Below are 25,683 nucleotides of genomic sequence, written 5' to 3'. Positions count from 1 at the left end.
CATTCATTATTTACTTTCGAGAGCTGTGTCGTGGCAAGGCTGTGACATTTAGAGATGGGCTAGCTCCCGATCTGATTATGTAATGACACGTACTTAGTGATCTGAGAAGCGGAATTTGTATACTGAGTGAACGAGATGTGTTAACTTTTTTTTCTTTCCCGTGGATGACTTAAAATGCGACTAAGGGGTAGGTTCATAAACTTGCGGAATTCTTCTTTTAGGCGATGGTCTAGCCACCTGTCACTATTTGGATTTCCATTCCATCGTTAGGCCATACAGCTGAATGTGGCCTTTCAGCCATATCATGAACATGCTCTAACCCGTTAGGAGTAAAAACACTTATGTATTTATACTAAATATGGATAAAGCGAAAGAAGTATGCAGGGTTCGTGGCAAGTGATAAGACGTTATCTCTGCCTACCCATCTGGGAAAAAGGTGTATGTATGTATATATGGGGTATACAGATAGCCAAACTATTTTTTAACTGTTTCATATTTGAAAAGATCTTTTAATCAGATTAATCAGAAATTAATTTAAATAGCCTTATTTATTTAATTTTCTGAGGATAAGCGGATGTTAAAAATAGTAAAGAGGTAGTCTCTGCCTACCCCTCCGGGAAAGAGGCAAGATTTTAAGTATGTATGTATGTAAAAATAGTAACAGTTATTATGTTACTAATTAATTTGTCTTAAAAATTAATAAACTTTTTTGCAACTGATTATTCTGTTTTTTTTTAACACAATAATTAGTTTGCAAAAATATCTTAGTAAATCTAAAAGTAACTTTTTTTTGTTTTTATTTTATTAATTCTCTGTTTACACTCTAAACACACCTTTTGTAAACTTAATGCTAAATGCATGTAAATAAGCCCTAAGGCGTTAATCCGGAATACAGTTATAACAAATTGCTATTGAATCAATTATTTTACATTTTATTTCGACCAAAATGGTTCAGGTAAAGGTCAGAAACACTGATGATTTCTGGCCCCTCACTTTTAAATTGCAAACGAATTTCGTACGAAACTATAGTAACTCGGTATTTTAAGTGATACTATTCATGCAGTTTTTCAAATCACTACATAGTAAGTATAAAACAAAGTCGCTATTTTAGTCTGTTTGTCTGTATGCTTAAATCTTTAAAATTACGCAACGGATTTTGATGCGGTTTTTTGTAACAGGTAGAGTAATTCAAGAGGAAGGTTTTTATGTATAATAACATTTATAATTTTGCACCCGTGCGAAGCCGGGGCGGGTCATTAGTTCTTTATAATGTATGTTATTTAATTATTTGTCAAAAACCGCGAGGTTAGCGCCGACTAGAAAAGATATAACAGATTTTTTGCAAATTCCACTAGATCATAGGTATACCTTTTACTAGGATGTTAATTAAGAACCTTATGCCTTTCTCTTACTCTTATTGATAATTTTATATATACACAAATTGTTTTTTTTTTATTGGTGATGCATGGTTCCCGGCACCGATAAAAAGAAAAAAATAGGACAACTCCTTCTCTTTTCCATAGATATCGTAAAAGGCGACTACGGGATAAGCTAAACTTGGGATTCTTCTATAAGCCAAAAGGCTAACAACCTGTCACTATTTGGATCTCAATATTATCATCAAGCCAAAAAGATGAACGTGGCCTATCAGTCTTTTCAAGACTGTTGGCTCTGTCTACCCCGCAAGGGATACAGACTTGACTATATGTATGTATGTGTTAAAAATAATGGTTCAGTAGATAACTCGTGAAGGGACAACAAAAAAAAAACTTACTTCAGCATTTGTTATATTTGTAAGGATATAAATAACGTACGAAAATCGTTGCGAATTCATAGTAAGGAATCTTGAATGCGGAAGATTTTTCTCTGGGAATCTTTGCGTTTGTTTGTTTGTTTGTTGCGATACTTCTGAATATGTTTTAAAAATTCTGACATGTTCGTCCTTGTTCTATAGTTACTGTTAGTAGTATAAGTACAATGGTATATTTTTTATATTGTTTTACGGAGTAGTTAGAGTGTCTGATTGTATATATCTCTCCTTGTATATCTTTAAGTCAGACTAGCTGTCGTCCGCAGCTCCGCTCGAAATGTACCACCATACTCTATAGTATGCATACATACATAAAATCACGCCTTCTTACCGGAGGGATAGGCAGAGACTACTTCTTTCCTCTTGCCACGATCTTTGCATATTTCCTTCGCTTCATCCACATTATAACTCTCTTAATACAAGCTCGGCGGTTTCGGGTAGGTACTCTTGACCTGACCCTTTGCCAGGACGTCCTTATCCCTTGCGGGGTAGACAGAGCCCACAGTCTTGAAAAGACTGATAGGCCACGTTCAGCTATTCGGCTTAATGATAGAATTGAGATTTGAATAGTGACAGGTTGCTAGCCCATCGCATAAAAGAATAATCAGTAGTTTATAAGCCCATACCTTAGTCGATTTTTACGACATAAATGGGAACGAGATGGAGGGTTCCTGGTCTTTTTATTATTGGTGCCGGGAATCACACGGCATGCTCAGTAAATCTACTTTATTTCTCCGTACTATTATTTATTCAAAAGACTAAAAATATGACACAATTATTATTTAGAACATCACTGCAGTTTGTTACCGCTTCTTCTGCACTGACGCCTTGGAAGCGGCAGTAAACTTAGTTTTTAAGTAATTTATTTGACGTCAACCAATGTTGTTAAACCATACGACAATTATTAAGCGATATAATAGTATCCTATAATAATGAATAAAAATTTTGAATTTTGAATTTTTGAATTTTGACTACAATTACCACAGTGGACCACAAACACAATGACTTCGTAACATCAATTGTTATCTGATCACTCTCTCATTAAACGTATCTCAGAGTTGCCGACCTTTCAAAACGGTGTCCTTCACCGTGCCAAAGAGTATTTATTTACGTTTGCAAGGTTCCATACCTACCTACTTTGTAATTTATAGAGGGTTTCATTATCTTCACTACATAGTATAAAACAAAGTCGCTATTTTAGTCTGTTTGTCTGTATGCTTAAATCTTTAAAATTACGCAACGGATTTTGATGCGGTTTTTTGTAACAGGTAGAGTGATTCAAGAGGAAGGTTTTTATGTATATTTTTTTCCGAATTTTGCACCCGTGCGACGCCGGGGCGGGTCGCTAGTTAAAAAAAAGATCACTACTTTTATTACAGGTTGAATTTTCGCGCGCCACATAATTAAAACTTGACATCGAAATTAGGTTCAGAAAACAAAAAAAAAAAACAAAAATCTTAATTGAACGAGGTCTACAAATCAATTTGCACGAAAAATATTATATTATTTGTATTAACTTTCAAAGGTAAACACTGGTCTGGATTTTAACATTTTTTAAAGGTAGGTATATAGGATCTGTCGATAGACTTTTAAAGTTCATGGGCCATCGAAATCGGTTAAGTCTTTATTGAGATATTAGCAATTTTGTAAAAAAAAAGTGTTCATGACCTTGAAGACGAAAGTTAAGAATATATGTTCGTTAATACTACTTAAGATAACTCATACCATAAAAGTTTTGTATAAGTCAATACCTAGTTACTCTACACCCGTGAGCTTCAATGAATTATAAAAATATTTGCAGGCACGATGACAATTGGAAATCAACTGCCTGACTCTTTGAGCAAATGGAGCTGATTTATATCCGTACTAGCTGTGCCCGCGACTTCGTCCGCGTGGAATAGTTATTTTGAATAATTTTCCTAGTTTTTTTTTCACATTTTCCATTATTTCTTCGCTCCTAACAGTTGCAGCGTGGTGATTAATAGCCTAAAGCCTTACCTCGATAAATGGTCTATTAAACACAAAAAAAAAATTCAGTTCGAACCAGAAGTTCCTGAGATTAGCGCGTTCAAATAAATAAACAAACTCTTCAGCTTTATAATATTAGTATAGATTTGGATCGTGTAAGCATCACAGAGGCATCAGATATACATATTTATGAATTGACTTAAACTCTTGCAATAATAATCTTTGCCAAAATAATCAACTTTAAGAACAATATTACGACACTTTACATAGAAAAAGGAATAGTAATAATCGTGAGATTTTCAAATAATATTGACATACAGTACGCTAATTGTTGTACAGATAACAATAGTTATCTGTGTTTATAAATAGTAACTTTTTATAGTAATAACTGATTCTTACTAGAATCAGTTATTACTATAAAATACTATAAATAGTTAATAATCGGTTATTATTATAAATAGTTACTACTAACCCGAAGTCCTAACCCGGTCGTGGGTTATGAATGAAAAAAAAATATATTTTTTGTTTCGAACCTAACCTTATTCCTAATCTGAGCCGCCGTTTCGTTCGGGCACCGTTCAGTCCCAATAATGTTTTCACTCTCTTCTTTCTTAAAATAATTGGTGTTTAATACCTACACACCTACCTTTCACTCATTTCGGTAATTGCTGCACCTATTTATTTATGTATATTGTTTATTTATTGTATATTTATTAAAGTTTAATAAAGTTAAGATAAATTAATAAATTTATTATAAGTATTTATACTAACTAAAAATTGCAATAAAAAAAATCATTTACAATATCTCAAAATGATGACAATTGGTAACTCACAAAAAATGAAAATTATTATCAATCAAGAAATTCAAAACTAATTGTAACTTTGCTTGTGCCAAGTGGTTTGGCAGTTTAAAACATAAATACGCGATTTCGTTGATAATGTAAGAGGCGATTAAGGACGTGATGATGTAATATCATTAGATGAAAGAATAAAATAAATCAACTTTTGTTCATCTCGGTGGTGGGATGAAGTTTAAATTAAATTATATACGTCAAAGCAGAGTTCAAATAAAAGTATAACCAAAAGGTGTGAAAATTAAAATAATTTAAAAATATAGAACTTGATACGAGTTTTTTCTCAGCATCATTGTCCTAAAGAAATTACATTCTATATGGTTGGTTGGTGTTTACATGCCACACATACAAAAACATCAAATTTATAACACCCCTCCTTTTCGGACCTGAAGTTTAAAATAGCTAATTAACTACAGAAGCAACCTACTAATTAAATAAGTCATAAAGTTATGTGGCAGTAACGCCCCGGTAATTATTTAGTTAAACTTAATTATTAGTACAAAGTGGGTAAGTTAAGTTATCTTTAAATAACTCGTAAGTACGCTTACATAATCTAGTCTCGGTGATTTGAACCGGTGACCTACATGGAGAGCGTCTGGCGATCGTACTGTACCAGCAGAGGTTGATAACATTTTCTTTGTGTAGGTATATCAGTAGGTAAAATTTTTCCTTCTTTTATACAACAAAAATCATCGATTATTGGTAACTTTTTATTATTGTAGATTTATTTTATTCATTTATTTCAGTTTAATAAATAAAATCCTTGTCGTTTTACGTACGTGTATAAATAAAATATTTTTATTTCTTTACACAAATACTTAATTCATCATGTTGGTAATTGGAACTTATTTAAACTCTTTCCTTCTTTGTTTTTTATGTAAACACATTCTCTGGAATACGACACAGATCTGATTCTATTTTTTTTCAATATAGGTATATAAATTAAATGTGACAATAAATAAATACTAAAATCCCTTTAGGGGTAGACAGAGCTAACAGTTTTGAAAAGACTGAAAGGCCACGTTCAGCTGTTTGACTTAATGATAGAATTGAGATTTAAATAGTGACAGGTTGCTGGCCCATCGCCTAAAAGAAGAATCCAATTTTTTGCCTTTCTATTTAACTGACTTTTGCAATCTGAAAGGCAATTTATGTTATTTAAAAATTGAAAGTGCTTCCAAATGTTGAGCGCGCCGGCGTGCGAAAGGTCAGTATCTCCATCAATGCGCAAGGTGTGCCGCACCGCCCATCTCTTGTACTGACTGTATGTATGTTTGTATCAATTCCCATGATAAACTTCTGTCAATTTATAGCAAATCTCATTGTGATATTTGGTTGGAACAATCTATAAAAACCTATATTCATTAATAACACTTATATCACGTATATATTCCTTGCGAAAACCACACGGCACTTGCTAAGGACTTATCTATACTAATATTATAAAGCTGAAGAGTTTGTTTGTTTGTTTGAACGGATTGAAAAATTATTTTTGCGTTGAATAGACCATTTATCGAGGAAGGCTTTAGGCTATATAACATCACGCTGTAACTATAAGGAGCAAAAAAATAATGGAATATGTGAAAAAATCGGGAAAAATTATTCATCCTTGAGAGCTTCAATGATGCCCAAAATAACTATTCCGCGCGGACGAAGTCGCGGGCACAGTTAGTTTATAATAAATGATGATAATGAATAACTCATATGACCACTCCCATGACTTCTTTTGCATAATAGCAATTGACCTGAACGTTCCCACTAACCGTTCTCACAAGTTTAAAATCATATTACATAACTAGCTGTGCCCGCGACCCCGTCCGCGTGATATAGTTATTTTGAGCATCATTGAAGCCCACAAGGGTGAATAATTTTCCCCGTTTTTTTCACATTTTCCATTATTTCTTCGCTCCTTATAGTTGCAGCGTGATGTTATATAGCCTAAAGCCTTCCTCGATAAATGGTCTAATCAACACAATAAGAATTTTTCAATTCGAACCAGTAGTTCCTGAGATTAGCGCGTTCAAACAAACAAACAAACTCTTCAGCTTTATAATATTAGTATAGATTTACACACTCCAAACTCGGACATATAATTTTATAATTCAAAGCTTGAATTTGAAGGAAAATTATATAACTGTACCGTGTGGTTCCTAGCACTTTAGAAAAGGACCAGTCTGTCTCGTTTTTATTTACTTATTTAAACTTCTTTGCACAAAATACAAATGTATAACACAATTGGCGGACTTAATGCTAGAAGCATTATCTACCAGTCAACCATTGGGTCTGACAGATAATTATATGTGGAGTCAAACTAAATAAATATATTTATATAAAATTTGTGAAGGTATAAATATATTTATTTTGTTTTTCTAAAATAAAGTGAAATATCCAAGGCGTGGTACCCGACACCAATAGAAATAGAATAGGACCACTATGTTTCCCATGAGTGTCGCAAAAGGCGACTAAGGAATAGGTGATAAGATAACTCCATCAGGATAAGTTAAGTGTCCATATAAGAAACTCACTCGTATTTAAACTGTTTAAAATTAAAAATGTGTCTAGCATTTAAGAATTGGACCACTCCATGTCTTCTCCATGGATGTCGTAAAAGGTGACTAAGAGATACGCTTATAAACTTGGGATTCCTCTAGCAGGCGATGAGCTAGCACCCTGTCACTATTTGAATCTCGATTCTATCATAAAGTCAAAAGCTGTACCGTGGCCTTTCAATCTTTTCAAGATTGTTGGCTCTGTCTACCCCGCAAGGGATACAGCCGTGATCATATGTATGTAAGAACAACATGACTTTCAGAACTGCTAGCGCCATCTCGGATAATTATCTATAACTATGTACTATACTTGATAATAATGTCAGAGTGTCTGAATAGATGGCACTGCTTACAAAATATAACCATTCCAGGGATGGAAGTTTAAAAATATTCATTCGTTTACAGATGCTTGATGATAGATTTGAAAATCAAATAGTGATAGGATGCTAGCAAATCACCTATTCCTTAGTCGCCTTTTTCGACACCCATGGGGAAAAGATAGAGGTCCTATTCTTTTTTCTATTGGTGTCGGGTACCACACGATACATACATACATACTTATTTATTAACATACATACATAAAATCATGTCTATAACCCTTGCAGGGTAGACAGAGCCAACAGTCTCGAAACTTTTAACTCTGTCTACCCCGTAAACGACGAAAGACGTGATTTATGTACATAATCACAAGACCATTCCTTTTACAGTAACTTAAATCATCAAAATATTGATGCGCGAGTTTGATTAATTAGTCAATTTTGTTGCTTTTGCTAAAATGGTAGCATTGACCTTTCCGATTTACGGTTCAATTAACATAATATGTAGTATGTGGTTCAAATTCCATTACCATTTATGACTCATGAATAGATTGGTGTAAAAAATTAATTTGGTTTTTTTATTTAATAAGTTTATTTTATTAGAATATGTGATATTTTCTTATTTTAATCTGAATTTTAAATTTTTAAGACGTGATATTGTTTTTCACTACTACTAATAATGTAGTCCGTATTTTTTTTAATAAATAGAAAATTTAGTTTGCTTACCATATGAAATCTTTATTAGAAAATAGAAAGTTATATTAAAAAAAAGAATCCACTTATTGAAATTTATTTCTTGAATGGCATCATATTCAGAATTCGAATCCATAGTCATTATATTATTATATTGTTTACAACCATACAACATTTTTCTTTTGATAACAATATTATTCAGTAAGTTCAATACTACAATGCTACAACAAAAATGTGCTAATCATCTGCTTCCTGATTGGCTAATGCTTCAACGAATCAACTACTTTTATTCAATTTTGGCCGCATTAGTGTAATGATGCAGACTTCTAATTAGATGTTTATTGTCACTGAAATCCATGAGCGTTTAGCGATTTTTGTAGCGAATGGATTTAATTTTTAAAAAAAATAATACCTGAATAGTTTTCATTGCTAACAATTCATTCGCTTAATTAAAAAAAAAAGTGTACTACATTAATGAAATGATGCGAAAGAAGTATGCAGAGATCGTGACAAGTGGAAAGATGTAGTCTTTCCAAACCCATTCGAGGAAAAGGCGTGATTTTATGTACCTATGTATATATGTTCGATTATGTTTACTATAATTGTTTCTCTTTCTTTGGTAACGTTTGACTGAAACTACTTTCTGTATTTTGATTAAATTTTACAATACATACTCGTAATACGATATATATAGTATAGCTTAAACATCAGTTTAACATAGCTTAGCTAGAAATTTTGTCTGTCCCAAGATTATATTAACAATCACTCTTTCTTATAACTTGGACCACTCACGGTCAAGGTTCAATAGTCAAGTACAGCGCATAATAAAATAAATTTCAATCATATTACCTATTTATATTATTGCAACAGAACTTTTAACGGTACACTTAATATTGCGGTAGCTTTTATTATATTATTTTTTAAATCCACACATCATCAGATTAAGTAATTCTATTTGGTAATTTCTTTCGTTCACTATTTGTATTGATTGTGATTAGTATTATAAGATTACTAGTAAGTATTTAAACGAACGATTGACGTCGAAAGCTTTATTTAAAATGTCTAAGACAGATAATAGGATAACTGTCATCTTTATATTATAACAGACTTTCTATGTTATTTTTTTATGCGGATTTACACATAATAGTATTTAAGTAACCAATAGAAACTTTACTTGTTCAAAGGTTGTTGTTATATCTGAATATTGGAGGCGGAGAACATTAATAAAATAATATTAAACAGATTTAAACAAAAAAAATTCATTCACGAATTAGCACCGCACAAACTTTTTTTTCTTTTTTTTTTCTTTTTTCTATTTTATTATCAAAATCAACAGCGATTACATTATGTACCTACATTACAAAGTTCTTAAATAACGGAAATTCGGTTCATCTTACACGAGATTTTTTTTAAATTCAATATTGAATCAAACATTTGTCTTCTATCTCACCTGATACATACATACAAACATATGGTCACGTCTATATCCCTTGCGGGGTAAACAGAGCCAATAGTCTTGAAAAGACTGCATGGCCACGTTCAGCTATTTAGCTTAATGATTGAGATTCAAATAGAGACAGGTTGCTAACCCATCGCCTAAAAAAAAATCCCAAGTTTGTAAGTATATCCCTTAGTCGCCTTTTACGACATCCATGGGAATGAGATGGAGTGGTCCTATTGTTTTTTGTATTGGTTCCGGGAAGCACACGACACACTCGCCTGACCTGATTGTGAATTAAATTAATTCAAAGGCCAAAAAGACACACCAATGAATATGAAACTTTCAATCATTGCTCTTTAAAAGCACGTAGGTAATTTCTAACCACCAAATCGTGAACCTGTGCCAGCCAAACTAAGGTATTTGCTCTATTTCTTATCTAAATACCATCTTTTTCATCAGATCCGAACAATAATAAACCCAAATCTTTAAATAACAAGGTGTAATTCTGCAAAAAAACAGAATTTTGACTTGGTACTGAATTATGAAGATGAAAATTCAACTTTGGGTGATGATTTTAAAGTAGAATTTGATCTAAATGATAATTTGGTGACTTGGCATAGTAAATGGAATTAACAATGGGACTGTGCTCATTTTGACACGAATCTTGTGTGACAATTTGTGTCGTGACGAGTCGTAATGTTGGGTACATTTGTTGCAGGTTTTGAATTTAGACTATTTTCGATTATTTTAGTACACGTATAAATTAAATCTCTTAGTATTCGAAAATACATATAATCACTTTTCATCTCTTACGGGGAAGACAAAGCCAACAGTCCGCATGGAACCCTATCAATCTTAAAGGCTAAAAGGCTTAAGGCTATATAATATCTCGCTGCAACTATTAGGAGCGAAGAAATAATGGAAATGTGAGAAAATTATTCATCATTGAGGGCTTCAATGATGCCCTAAATAACTATTCCACGCGGACGAAGTCGCGAGCACAGCTAGTGTGCAATATTTTCGATCGTATCACGGATTTTACGATGCTATATGTGACTTTTTAAGTTAAAGATTATCAATCTGATTTTAACATTGGCCCAGTATTTCTTATGGCTATGAAATGCTCTTATATGAAATCGTGAACAGAAGAATAGTTATTTATGATACCAATGTTTATTGACGCCTACTAACATCATTCATTTTCCATCAATAATTTCAACACTTCACACCTCAGCTGTCAATCTCACACATAATATAACAAAGATTCCTTTCATAACTATTAGGTAACTAATCTTAACTTTTGCACAAAATAAATATCTTGTGCTCTTATTAAATTAACCTATTTTTCCTCCTGGCTTTAGTACCGATTGCAACCTCACCTCTCTGGGTATGCTTTTGACTATGGATCCTAGATTGGAGAGTCAGGTTTATACACGAAGCGACTTCCATCTGACCTCCGCAACTTTTTCAGGTAAACCTAACCCGTTTTGGAGTCATGGTTACACATCTAGTAGCATAAACGTGCAAGTTTCCCCACGATGTTTTCCCTCACCGTAAAAACATCGGTTAGTATTCAAACTAATGTACATAACTTTGAAAAAAGTTAATGGTTCATGGCCGAGATGGGATTTGAACCTGTGCCTTTCTGCGCATCACGCATTCTAACCTTACCGATTTGACCACCAATGCTCACGAAATACTACAATAATACTCGTAATTCTATCTTTTACCCGTGCCGTGTGGTGCCCGGGACTCAAAAGAGACCGGATTGAACCTTAAAGCCACAAAAGCTGAACATAGCGCTAAAACATTTATTTCAATGACACAAATGAAATTTTCTTTGAAAGTTGTTGTTGAGAATGAAATTTCATTATAAAAAACACACTCAATATTTATTGGCGTCCAGTACGTAATTATCATTCGCCGTAATATATTTTGGTTATTAATAAATTTAGAAATCAATCTTCAATGTTAATAACATAATAATTATCCGTTTTGTAACTTCCGATGCGTTGCTTATTTTATATTTGGATCTAATTATAATAACTATATCTTTCCCATGAATGTCATAAAAAGTCTCGCAAACTGAAAGGCCACGTTTAAATGTATGGCTTAAAGATGGACTTTAGATACAAATAGCGACAGGTTGTTGGCCTATCGCCTAAAAAAGGAATCCCAAGTTTATAACCCTATCCCTTAGTCGTCTGTCTCTCTCGTCGTCGTCGTAATCCTGAGCTCTCTGGAGATTAGCTCAGTATCCGTTCATGATCACTATTGGTATCCTGAATTGAATAAGTCAAGTTTTTACCGGAATTGACTCCAAAGTCCGTCTTAAATCCTCAATTATTGCAGAGAAGTTTTACCAAGATTAGATTAATATAGTTCTACGGGACGGACGGGATCATCTGATATACATCTTTCAATCTTCTGTTTTTTCATTTGCAATTTCATAGGCTTTCAGATAAGCATGAAGATTTAAAGATGTAGGTATTACGGATTTATAAATCTCTTACTCTGAGTGATTTAAATAAATCGTTAACTTCAACTGGATGTATGTTACAAAGGTTATCTTAGTTTTCATGATAATCTTTTTATAATTAATTAACTCAAGATACGTGTAAAAATGTAACCACGTTTATTGTCACGTAAAACTGTACAAGGTCAGGAATAAATGTGTGCAAAAACTAACGACAGTTTCGTAACAATGCACCCAATTATATTTTAGAGAGGATTTTATCTAGACATATGATTTCAACACGAGTGTAACAGAGAGATATTTAAATTATGGCTTTAAATATTGAAAAAAGTCACACCACAAAAGATTTTTCTCAAGTAATTAAAATAAAATAAGTAAACATAAGTCTTAATTTTTTTATAATAAAAACTAAATTCGAATTTAATTATTTTTTTTTTAAATTTTACTCTAATTTAAATATATTGACGTCGATGGAAAAAAAATACAAGATATACACATAAATTAAATAAAACATAAAATCTTTTGTGGTGTGATTTTGAAATATTTTACATGGGTTTTTTCACATATACAAATAACGATATTTTCACAAAAAAAAAATGCTTGGCCCTTCTTGAATTATACATACCTAATATTTATACGTCCCTTATTCTAAGACAAGAAGAGATTTACGAATTAGGTTTAGCCTAATTCTTAAATCTCTTCTTGAGAATATAATAATTTATCTTCTTCTAAACATTCGTAATACATTTGCATACATTTGCATGCCTCCAAAAAAGAGGCGTAATTTTATTTAAGTACTTATTTCCCAAAAACAGATTGCAAGTTCAGGATGTGACAACACACGACGAGTCACGATAATTTTATATATTTATTATCGCACTGCATAAGGTCAGTTGGTTGCACTATAAATTTGAAAAAAAATTAATTGCTGCAAAATGTTGTTTTTGTAACTTAGCAAATAAACTCGGCAATATAATTTGTTTTTAAATGTTACTTGTTTGTGTCTTGAAATGTCTTTTGCTGATAATATTTTTACTTTTCGAAAAGGGAATAATTTTCACAGTCAGCCTCGCAGACGTTGCGTTGAATAGACCGTTTATCGAGGAAGGCTGTATAACATCACGCTGCAACTATAAGGAGCAAAGAAATAATGAAAATGTGAAAAAAAAACGATTCAATGATGCCCAAATTAACTATTCCACGTGGACGAAGTCGCGGGCGCAGCTCAAAATAATGAACATATTTTGTCTATAAATCACAATAATGGTCACCACAAAGCTTTGACCAACCGTCACACCCACAATATTTTGTTCTGTGGACAAAAACTTATGTAACGAGTGTATCCAATGCGAACTATTATCTCGACACTGATTTGTGTGAAAGAGATTTATAGCTTGACCTACGCCTTTTTAACAATCCGTCAAATTAGTTTTAGTGTTTGATAGAGTTAATGACAACCTTTTAGGGTTCCGAAGTCAAGAAGTAACCCTTGTCATGTCCGTTGTTTTAAGTCTGTCCGCAATTATAGTAAATCTATGTTAAATGAATACTAAAAAGCTGATACATTAAGAAATTTATCATATTGATGGTAATAAGATCTTTTTTTTTAATAATAGTTTAATTGCTTCTGCTCTCTACTTCAGTAGTACGTAATATGGTGGCCTGTATTTATTCTGTAATTAATTATATAAACTGTATTACTCCTGGGGTTTTTTTTGGGTAGAGAATCTTCAACACAGATTTTTACACTATTGCGTTCGACAAAAAAACATTAGGGCGATATTGTAATTTGCGATAATGTGGTAGAATAAAACCACTCCATTTCTTTCCCATGGATGTCCTAAAAGGCGACTAAGGGATAGATTTATAAACTTGGGATTCATGTTTTAGGCGACGGGTTAGCAATCTGTTACTATTTAAATCTCAATTCTATCATTATGCCTAACAGCTGAACGTGGCCGCGTAGTGGGGTAAACACAGCCACTATATGAATAAATAGCAAGGGATATTGACGTGAGTATATGAATAAATGAATGAATAATGTATAAATACATGATATTTAATTTAGTAAATAAATAAATGGACCAGTCTATGGAAGGTTTTATGTCGGAAGTAGGTTTCATTTCAATTGATGCTGAATTCTTATGCACAATACCATAGATATTTTTAAAGTTATAATCGGATATACGTATTGAGAATCAAGGCTGTGTAATTTATATATGTCATTGTATTATAAGCTTCTTATTTAGTGAGCTTATGAATAGCATGGGAAGGTATGTTAGTAATAAATGCAATAAATTTAGTATCTACAAAGATCCAATTCGGTTAAGGTTCCCCTGCAAAGGTTGCGGAGGTCAGACGGGAGTCAGTCAGACGCCTGTTCTGTTATTTTTTAGTAAAATTTTGTCTTACCTAAGTCGGACACTCTAACTTCTAAACCACCAAAGCTTTTTTTGTATTAGCCTTGTAGGTCTCCCTTCTGGCTTAAGTTCCGGTGCATCCTCCCCACTCTGAAGAGGAGAACCCGGGGTCAATCTTTGACCATGGATCCTGGATTGGGTGAGTCAGAATTTTACACGAAATCAATTTTACAACAAATACAAGATATCATTTTGTTTTATATTTGTACCTACTGTAATATTTTTCCATTGTTGTATAAAGTTTATATATTGTTCCCAATTATTATTTATTTTTACGGAAACCAATTATTTATCATTAAATAGCATTAGTTCTAGACTTCGCGCAATTAACACATTACCTAGTGAGGTATACATATATATATATATAAATATAATGTTGAAATACAAAAATATTTATTGGAAATATTGGTCCTAAGAATTGATGCTTTCACATAACTATAGGCTTATAAACTTGGGATTCTTCTTTTTGGCGATGGACTAGCAACCTGTCACTACTAATTTGAATCACGATTCTATGATTAAGCCAAACAGCTGAACGTAGCCTATTAGTCTTTTTAAAACTGTTGGCTCTGTCTACCCAGCAAGGGATAAAGACGTGATTTGTATGTAGGTATTTAAAAAAACGGTATCGATATTTTTATTGACAGTTACGGAGTTTATCAATTGCATTCATTATGCAGTTTGTTACCGCTTCTTCTGCACTGACGCCTTGGAAGCGGCAGTAAACTTAGTTTTTAAGTAATATATTTGACGTCAACCAAGTTGTTAAACCATACGACAATTATTAAGCGATATAATAATATCCTATAATAATGAATAAAAAATTTTGAATTTTTGAATTTTATGATTAGGTACACAAAAGTTATGTTTACGTAGGTAAATTAACATTAATGACTGCTTTGATTAATTCTTAACCTAATGTTATAAGTATAATATAGTATGAATTAAAATAGAGCATACAGTAATTCTTGTCACTTTATAACTGCAAGGGTTTGACGGCCTCTGTGGCGCAGCGGTAGTACGCTCGTCTGTGGCACCGGAGGTCCCGAGTTCGAATACCGGTCAGGGCATGATGAAAAAAGAACTTTTTCTGATTGGCCTGGGTCTTGATCTATATAAGTATTTATTTTTAAATATAGTACCTTTGAGTTAGTATCTCGTAACACAAGTCTCGAACTTACCTCGAGGCTAACTCAATCTGTGTAATTTGTCCCGTATATAATTATTTATTATTTATTTAAAGGTTTAACGATATTCTTCTAACTATACTTATAATACCGGAAATATATAATATGATTCAGACGCAAGTGTAATTCTGTTAAAGAGTATGATAATTACTTACTTACCTACGTTATATGCAAGAATTTTATTGAGACAAAAGCCATGGCAGGCCGCTGGTCATGCCACGTTCCATACATACATAAAATACCACGTTATATCCCTTGCGGACTAGACAGAGCCAAAAGTCTTGAAAATGTGGCTTATTGATAGAATTGAAATTCAAATAGGGGCATGTTACTCGCCTACAAAAAGAACCCAAGTTTAATGGCCTTTAGTCGCGTTTTACGACATACATGGGAAAAATATGGTCCTATACTATAGTGCCGGAAACCATACGGCACATGTCATGTTATATAAACAAATCGTCACACATTTAACATAATTGATAAAACAATCATGTAATTCAATATTTGTGAAAGGCAACATCGATTTATCATTTATATCATTAGTGACCCCAGACCTTAAAATGACCATATGTGAAACTAAGACCTTTCCCTAATCAAATATATATTGCAAAACTGCTAATTCAGTTATATGTTAGATATAATTTATACGTTACTAGCTGTGTTCGCGACTTCGTCCGCTTTTTTTTTGGGCATCATTGAAGCCCTCAAGGCTGAATAATTTCCTCCGTTTTTTTTTCACATTTTCCATTATTTCTTCGCTCCTAATAGTTGCAGCGTGATGTTATAAAGCCTTAAGCCTTCATCGCTAAATGGTGTATTTAACACAAAAAGAATTTTTTAATTTGAACCAGCAGTTCCTGAGCTTAGCGCGTTCAAACAAACAAACTCTTTAACTTTATATTATATTAGTATAGATTTTAGTTAAGAAATACGTGGTCATAAACTAGAGAGTTTGAAAAATCTGACTCACCCAATCAATGCAACCAAACCAATCCAGGGTTATAATGGCCAAAAGCGCACTCCGGGCTCCTCTCCAGAGAAGAAAAGAATAGATTTATTTTCAAAATTAGAATCAAGGTACCACTTACTGACGTCGCATCACTTAAATCTAATTATATCTACTACAACCGCTTCCAATGCGCATGCGCAGAAGATGAAAAATTATAACCGTAACTAACGCCAGGAGGAAGAAGAAGAAGCCATAGAACCTCGCACGTTAAAATAGTACCTACCTATTATATTAAAAAAGTTAAAAATTCCTAGCGGCATTCCATGGCGGCATTTACCAATGATTCATTTCTGAGTTATGTTCATTATTTTTAACAGCTTACCAATTTTGAAGGTGAGGGAAAACATCGTGAGGAAACCTGCATATAAAGGCAATAGGATGAGTGAATAAATTTTACTCAAAACAGAATAATAGGTTTCTTAAACTATAATTGACTATAAGTGACGGCCTCTGTGGCGCAGCGGTAGTACGCTTGTCTTGTTTCGGTTCGAATCCCGGCCAGGGTATGATGAGAAAAGAACATTTTCTGATTGGCCTGGATCTTGGATGTTTATCTATATAAGTATTTATTATAAATTATAGTATCGTTGAGTTAGTATCTCGTAACACAAGTCTAGAACTTACTTCGAGGCTAACTTAATCAGTGTAATTTGCCCCGTATAAAAAAAAAAATATTACCAGAAGGCGATGGTCTAGCAACCTGTCATTGCCTGAATCTCCTTTCATACATATAATCACGTCTATATCCCTTGCGGGGTAAACAGAGCTAACCGTCTTGAAAAGACTGATGGGCCACGTTCAGCTGATTTGCTTTATGATGGAATTGAGATTCAAATAGTGGCAAGTTACTGGCCCATCGCCTAAAAGAAGAATCCCAAGTTTATAAGCCTATCCCTTAGACGCCTTTTACGACATCCATGGGAACGAGATGGAGTGGTTCTATTCTTTTTTTTTTTATTGGTGCCGGGAACCACACGGCACTGAATCTCCTTTCATCCAGCCGAATTAGGACTTTCAGTTTTTTCGAGACTGTTGGCTCTGTCTACCCCGTGAAAAAAGCTTTACTGCACTGTTAGATTCGTAGTAATATCGCAGTCAAATAAATTACTAATTAAAACATAAAAATCCACGTGTGGTGGCCTCAGTAACAAATAGTTTGAATTTTTGAGCAAACTCACGACTTTTCGTGAATATGTTCATTTGAATGAAATATAAATTCTACACATGATGTATTAGAGCAATTTATAACATGATACACCTACTACAAGTCTACTAATTTAACACACATATTTCTTTATCCCTTACGAGGCAGACAGTGTCAGTGATAAGTTTTGAAGGTCACTCTAGAAGGCTTAGTTATTGAATTGAGATTCGGAGAATGTTAAAAAGTTTTTCCGATTTATTATACGAAGAATCCTAAGTGTATAAGCCTATCCCTTAGTGACCGTTAACGACTTGTTTACAAACACAATTATTGTTAAATTAATATGAAGTAATGAGTAAATTCAGAAAATCATTTCCTGTCAGTTATCAAAATAAGACCTTTCCTAATACAGGCATCATAATCTGAACATATGTTAAAATTAATTAACACATTAATCAGCCTCCTTAATTGCAAAACTGCAATTAAATCAAAAATAAGTTATTTGATCAATTAATTGAAGGCTTGATTTAGATGCTACAATAATTACAGTAAACTACGAGAAGATATCTTAGAAAATGGACGTCATTAGTCGAAAAGGCATTTAAATGGATCACATACATAATCAATGAGACTTAGTACTTCTCAATGCCACAATTATTGCCAGTTCAATTTGTACTATTATGTTTTAAATATCTTTATTATTCATATTAATCATTTGATATCCCAACATCCTTGCTTATTAAAAAAAATGTTTTTCTTTATTTATATATATTTTTTTTTCAATATTCAATGAAACTAAATTCCCTTGCTTCGTTAAAAAATAATATATAAACTTTGAATAAGGAATCATAGAGGCGAGAATTCAAGTGAAGGGTTTTAAAAATCGAGCGTTGCATTCCGAACTCATAAGATTCAAATATCGAACAGATTGTTGGTATAAAATGGAGGTGGATCATCTGTTTCGCACATTACAATTTTACTTCCCTTAGTGCACACATCAAATCAGCCATGAAATTCGTTAGTATTATTTTATAAGTTTAAAGTTTAGTGGTACCTCTCTATTCTTGTCACGACATCAAAGTGATGCGTTTCGTGGATTGCGTGGATTTGAATACATAGTGCAGTGATATTAAGATTTGCTTCAAGAATCGATTCATCATAAATACTAATGTGTTTCATATTTTTTTTTTTTGATAATATATAGTGTTGGAAAAAACGTGATAATAGCGACCAAGTGTTAAACACTTTTTGAGTATAAGCTTCACTTTTAAGCTGATTTGTTGAAATCTAAAAAACTTTAACATATATCAACAATATAACACAATAATTAGATGAACCCGGGGCATTAACGGACTTTAACGATTTTGCAGTACCTAAGAGGCCTACAATCGCAATTCTCTCAATTTCCAATAATTTCAAATATTCTGTAAGACTGCAAAAATAAAATCGACTTGCTATTATACTATTATATGAAGTTTGTAATTAGTAAAAGAATTTTTATAGGTATTTCCATTTAATGTGAACTTAGTTATTTTTTCCCCATTGATTAAAATAAATTACTTAACTTAATTATCAAAATCGTATCATATACATACCTACATGCAGTCATTTACTGGTTTCGACTCCATGCCATTGGTACGAGTAGTTCTGGGGTTCAATCCTGCTTTCTCGTCCAATCCGAAAAATACCCTTAAATAACCCACCCCTTATCTTTCCTATGGATATCGTAAAAGGCGACTAAAGGTAATGGCTAATAAACTTGGTATTGTTCTTGTAGGCGATGGGCTAGTAATAGTCTTGTAACCTGTCACTATTTGAATCTCAATTTCATCATTAAGCCATACAATTGAACGCGACCTTTTAGTCGTGGCAAGACTGTTAGCTCCGTTTACCCCGCAAGGGATACAGACGTGACTATATGTATATGTAATACATAAGTACAAAATGTACTTATCCTTATTTGCTTATTTCTTTTCCACTTTTCGATTCGGACAAGTTTTTTCTATTGTATGCATTTCAAACTCTTTTTTTTCTGTCTAACTTTCAAATTCTCCTTCAATTTCAGTTCATAATCTTAACCCTGGCTTCAATAGCCGCAGCGGCTAAGTTGGAGAACGTCTACCTTCCCCCCCACTCCAGCTCCTCAAGTGGCGGAGACGCTGGACTGCAAACACCCTTCGAACCCCAAGACTTCAGCAGTAGAGCAACGCAAGGGAATCTCGCTTCCTCAGCCAGTCAAGTGGAGTTGGTGAAGTATGATAACCAGATTGATGAGCAAGGATACCACTACGCTTACGAGACCAGTGATGGGACCAAAGTGGAACAGGATGGTGAGTTCCTCATCAGTATTTAATCTTTTTTTTTTATCGATATCAACGTAATCTATATTATAACAGAAACTTTATTGTACAAGCATGTCAGTGTCGTGTGGTTCCCGGCATTTTTGGATAGGACCATCTCTTACATACATACATACATATGGTCACGTCTATATCCCTTGCGGGGTAGACAGAGCCAACAGTCTTGACAAGACTTTATGGCCACGTTCAGCTATTCGGCTTAATGATAGAATTGAGATTCAAATAGTGACAGGTTGCTAGCCCATCGTCTGAAAAAGAATCCCAAGTTTGTAAACCTATTCCTTAGTCGTATTTTACGACATCCAAGGGTAAGAGATGGAAAGGTCCTATCCGATTTAATTTCCGGGAACCACACGGCAAGGCTGGCTCCTTGCTCTATATACCCCGCTGGGGTTGTAGATGTAGTATATGTAAAAAATGTAGATTAAAAGTTACGTACGTACAATAAGTATACAGCTTGTATAACTTTCTTTGCATAATGGTTATCATGCGCACGCGACCCCGACATTACTTGAGGTCGCAGGTTCAATTCCCAGCTCTGGCATTTTCGTTTCTGATGTACGAATACATTTATCAACTAAGTAGCGAAAGGATACGCAATCGAATGCTAAGGCCCCTCCACACTGCAATTGTGACAAAAAGTTATGTCTGTTTTAGCATCTTATTTTGTGGGTTATGTATATACTATATGGCAAAAGCCGGACCTTTATTAGAAATTGGTCGTGCCTTGTGGTTCCCGGCACTAATATAAAAAGAATAGGATCACTCCATATCTTTTTTCACACTACACAACTAGACAAAAGTATATCGAGGCAAAGCAGCTTGAATGAACTCATATTTATTCAAATACCACATTTCTATTTATGTTTGTATCAGAGCAAAACCGTATCGTGTTTTAAAACGGGATAACGCCATCTATTATTATTAAATTAACCTAACTTATACATATATTTAAACCAAAATTAGACAACAAAATTCCCATAACACCCTGTTTTCCCTCATCATGCTGTTTCCTGATCAAATCGGGGATATTTTGGTAAACACTTGACCTGACCTGGACCTTAACTGACGGCTTTACATGAAAACTTGACCGCCTCTGTGGCGCAGCGGTAATACGCTTGTCTCTGACATCGGAGGTCCCGGGTTCGAATCCCGGCCAGGGCATGATGAGAAAAGAACTTTTTCTGATTGGCCTGAGTCTTGGATGTTTATCAATATAAGTATTTGTTATAAAATATATTTTCGTTGAGTTAGTATCTCGTAACACAAGTCTCGAATTTACTTCGAGGCTAACTCAATCTGTGTAATTTGTCCCGTATATATTTATTTAAATATTAATCAATCTAGGTAAATCATTCCACTAAATCGAACATACATATTGTTTCATCATCAAAATATTTCTTAATTACTAAAGAATAAAACATTAATTAGTGACTAATTAATAGATATTTTTTGAATTTTCATATCATCCTACGACGTTAATCCCCTTTGTAATGTAGGTATTACGTTTAGACAGCGTTAAGTAGCTGTCATTTTGCAATACATTCAATGGACGCCTACTCTAATCCGTGTGAAAGGGCTCTTATGAACAAATTTACGGCGCACGCGTCTGTTTATTTACCCTCAATATAGAAATATAGTTACGTAGCTTTTATAACTAGGTATTGTATGGTGCTTTTTATGTATATAATAGAATATATTATGCCTTGTGGTTCCCGGCATCAATAAAAAAAATAATAGGACCGCTCCATCTCTTGCCCATGGATGTCGTAAATGTCATAGAAGTCGTAATAAGACGACTAAGGGATATTCTTATAATGGGATTCTTCTTTTAGGCGATAGGCTAGCAACCTGTCGCTCGTTGAATCTCAATTCTATCATTAAGCCAAACAGCTGAACGTGGCCTATCAGTCCTTTCAGGACTGCCGGCTCTGTCTACCCCATATCATAAGGGATATAGATACGAGATATATTTACTTATGTATGTAAGTCAATTAGAAAGTCCTCTTTTAATATACATACATGCACACATACATATAGTTAGATGCTTATCCCTTACGGGCTAGACAGAGCCAGAATCTCGAAAAGCTCTACGTTCAGCTGAACAACTCTTGTCCACGACCGTAATATAACCGTTGCGATGTAACTTACGTTTATACTTACTACATTAAATCCCATTCGGACAAATCACAAAATGACCTCCAAAACCTAGTGGATTCCACTTCAATAACTTGTGCACCATAAAGATAACTCGGCTTTAACGACAAGCAATTTGACGAACATTCGTATAACTCCGTGAACGGCATGAATTGTGTGCCCTTCTGTTTGTCTGTCTGTAACTATAAACAGGTAACTTTTAGTGTAACAAGTGAACGGATAGGTGTGTGTTCATATCAAAAGTTTATTGCACAAATTTCGTACAAAAGTGCCGTGTGGTTCTCGGCACCGATAGAAAAAAAAATAGGATTACACTATCTCTTTCCCATACATACATAAAATCACGCCTCTTTCCTGGAGGGGTAGGCAGAGACTACCTCTTTCCACTTGCCACTATCTCTGCATACTTCCTTCGCTATATCCACATTCATAACTCTCTTCATGCAAGCTCGGCGGTTTCGGGTACTTTTGACCTGACCCTTTACCAGGACGTCCTTAATTTGATCAAGATACGTTCGTCTAGGTCTTCCCACTCCGACCTTCCTCTTTCCCATGTATGTTGTAAAAGGCGACTAATAGATAGTCTTGTAAAATTGGGATTCCTCTTTTAGGGGATCGGCTAGCAACCTGTTTATCTATTATCTTAGTCTTAGAATATTATAAAGTCTCCCTGTTTTTTCTGTCTGTATGTATGCTCTAATCTCGGAAAGTTGAGGACGCATTTTGTTCCTGTTTGAAATGCTGGAAAGAGGATTTTCTGTGGAAGTTCTATATCTATAAATGCTTCCCGTACGAAGTATAATTTATCTTTTCTATTATTCTTACATACATACATACATATAATCACGTCTATATCCCTTGCGGGGTATACAGAGCCGACAGTCTTGTAAAGACTGATAGGCCACGTTCAGCTATTTGGCTTTAAGATAGAATTGAGATTAAAATAGTGACAGGTTGCTAGCCCATCGCCTAAAAGAAGAATCCCAAGTTTATAAACTTATCTATCTATTATATGTTATATAACATTATATCTGTTTTTCGGCTAAATCTTTCGCTTAACTCCAAAACTCTTTTCAGGCCGCGTGATCCCAGGTCCAGTGCCAGAAGAGGGGTCACTCCAAGTGGCTGGGTCCTATTCGTATATCGGTGATGATGGTCAGACCTACTCCGTGACGTATGTAGCTGACGAGAACGGCTTCCGAGCTGAAGGAGCCCATTTACCCACTCCCCCGCCGATTCCCGAGGCGATATTGAAGAGTTTGCAGCTCACAGACTCATCACGCGGTAAGGATTTATTTATTTATTTATTTATATACATGAAGGAAAACGAAAGATAGAACTTAAACTTGGAATTTAGTACACTTATTTCTATCTCGATTTATTTGCACCAGATATATATAGATCTAGGATGAAATTGCATAACGAGATATCTTGTATGGGTTTAGGATTTAAATAATATACAGGTAGGTACCAAAGACAGAAAATATTGTGGCGACATATTTACGCTACAAGTTAGCTCTTTACGCTAATAGCTAGCAGCATAGCTATCAGGCAATAACAGCGAAAAGTCTAAATCGCGCCAGCATAGATTTCATTGATTTAAGCTTAAATACAATCTCCGACACAATATCGTCGGAACCGCGGTTCCCCTGGTTTCAGAATTGGTTAAGCTTAATTCTTAAAAGGTCAGGTTTAATTCTCTAGGGTTGAAGCAAAAATAAAGTAACTCATTTTTGCTACATCATTTAAACAGGCGTTTTATCCAACTTTATTTTCTTTTTCCAGCTCATTACGACAGCAAGAAGAGCAGTTACGACGCAGACGCCGGTTATTGAAGAAATATAGTTCAATAAGTCGTATTTGTATCATAGAAATAATGAGATGTTTAGATTTGCATTTGCTTAAAAATGCGCGGGCGCGCTCAATAGTGAGATGACACTTAATTTGTAACACACAACTCACATCCTATGACGGATTTCTTAATGAATTTAAATTTTATTAATGTTTAAAAAACATAAGACTTAACCCTTCTTTGCATGATGATGGAAATTTCAATCATAACATTTAGTGAAGAAAAAAAGGTACTCAAAAACTGTAAACTTTAAATTTGTTGTTGCTGGCAACTTTATAAATGACTATTGCGTACAACAAAACCCTAGTACCAGTCTACTAGAAGATGAATTACAATAAATAAAAAGAAAGATCACTTCGGTGTAAATTTCCCAAATGTAAAGGCTATTCCACAATTTCGTGTATTCAATGTGGAGTTCATTTGTGCTTGAATAAAAATAATAGTTGTTTTTTAAATTATCATTTAGAATAAAGGAGAATAAGTAAACAATATCTTTTGACTTATTTAGTACTGAGCTATATATGTAAAAATGCATAATGATGTAAATTTTCATCACTTTTTTTTAAATAATTCAAATTCTTATTTATACTAGGATTTTTTTAAATATTTTTCCTTTAATCACGAGCATTAATTACATCAACCTGTATTTTTTTTTTAGAAATAGGAAAAATCATGCAATGAAGGGTTAATTCCTATTTTTTCAAATGTTAAGTTTTTTAAAGAATGATTTTTGTTAACAAGATCTAAAATAATGAATGTTTTCTAAATTTATTATTTTTGTTTCTATGATGCAATATCGACCAATACAGTCAGACACAAATAATTTAATTATTAGTTACGTTTGTAAATTTTATTTTTAGTATTAAAACATGTGATTGATTGGACAATGGTCAGTATGTGTTCAGTTAGTTAATAATGTATGTTGTTTTGTACAAATATGTAAATAAATTAATAATACCCGAAATTAATTTTCTCTTTATGTTTAATTACTTCTCACAGGTACTCTCTACGGTCCTGTTTTTATAGATAGGCTACATGTGTAGATTCTTTCATAAAAGGCAACTAAGGGATAGGCTTATTAACTTGGAATTCAATTTTTAGGCGATGGGTTATCAACCTGTCACTATTTGAATCGATTCCATCGTAAAGCCATGTAGCTGAAAGTGGCCCAGTCATTTCAAGACTGTTGGCTCTGTCGACCCCGCAAGGGATATATACGTGACTATATGTATTTATGTTTGTGTGTAGAAATGACTAATCAAAGGCCTAATGATCACGCTTAGTACTTCAACCCGCTTAAATAAAAAAATGTCATGTCCAATTAAGCTTAACATCGCGTCATGACACTCGTACAATGTTTAACATTTACTAAATCAATATAATACACAGAAATATGACATCACTATGACACAGCCTTGCAAGTTGGCAGTCAACTGATCAATCTAG

The 25,683-nt window shown here is 33.7% G+C and overlaps 1 protein-coding gene across 1 annotated transcript; it reads left to right on the top strand.

Annotated features, from left to right (window-relative positions):
• Positions 1 to 946: 946 nt before the first annotated feature.
• Positions 947 to 24,383, top strand: LOC106140199 (endocuticle structural glycoprotein SgAbd-3-like). The gene is made up of 4 exons (XM_060949764.1): positions 947 to 955; positions 19,934 to 20,198; positions 23,463 to 23,669; positions 24,171 to 24,383. The coding sequence occupies exons 1-4, from the start codon at positions 947 to 949 to the stop codon at positions 24,218 to 24,220; spliced, it is 531 nt and encodes a 176-aa protein (XP_060805747.1). The 3' UTR covers positions 24,221 to 24,383.
• Positions 24,384 to 25,683: the final 1,300 nt, after the last annotated feature.

Source organism: Amyelois transitella, chromosome 19 (genome assembly GCF_032362555.1).
Source record: "Amyelois transitella isolate CPQ chromosome 19, ilAmyTran1.1, whole genome shotgun sequence".
Taxonomy (NCBI): Eukaryota; Metazoa; Arthropoda; class Insecta; order Lepidoptera; family Pyralidae; genus Amyelois; species Amyelois transitella.
Note: the sequence above shows the minus strand (reverse complement) of the source record. Positions and strands in the feature narration are given on the sequence as shown.

Coding starts and splice junctions, on each gene's coding strand:
- LOC106140199 (XM_060949764.1), top strand. Junction 20,199..23,462: donor GACCAAAGTGGAACAGGATG/GTGAGTTCCTCA, acceptor AACTCTTTTCAG/GCCGCGTGATCCCAGGTCCA. Junction 23,670..24,170: donor GCTCACAGACTCATCACGCG/GTAAGGATTTAT, acceptor TTCTTTTTCCAG/CTCATTACGACAGCAAGAAG.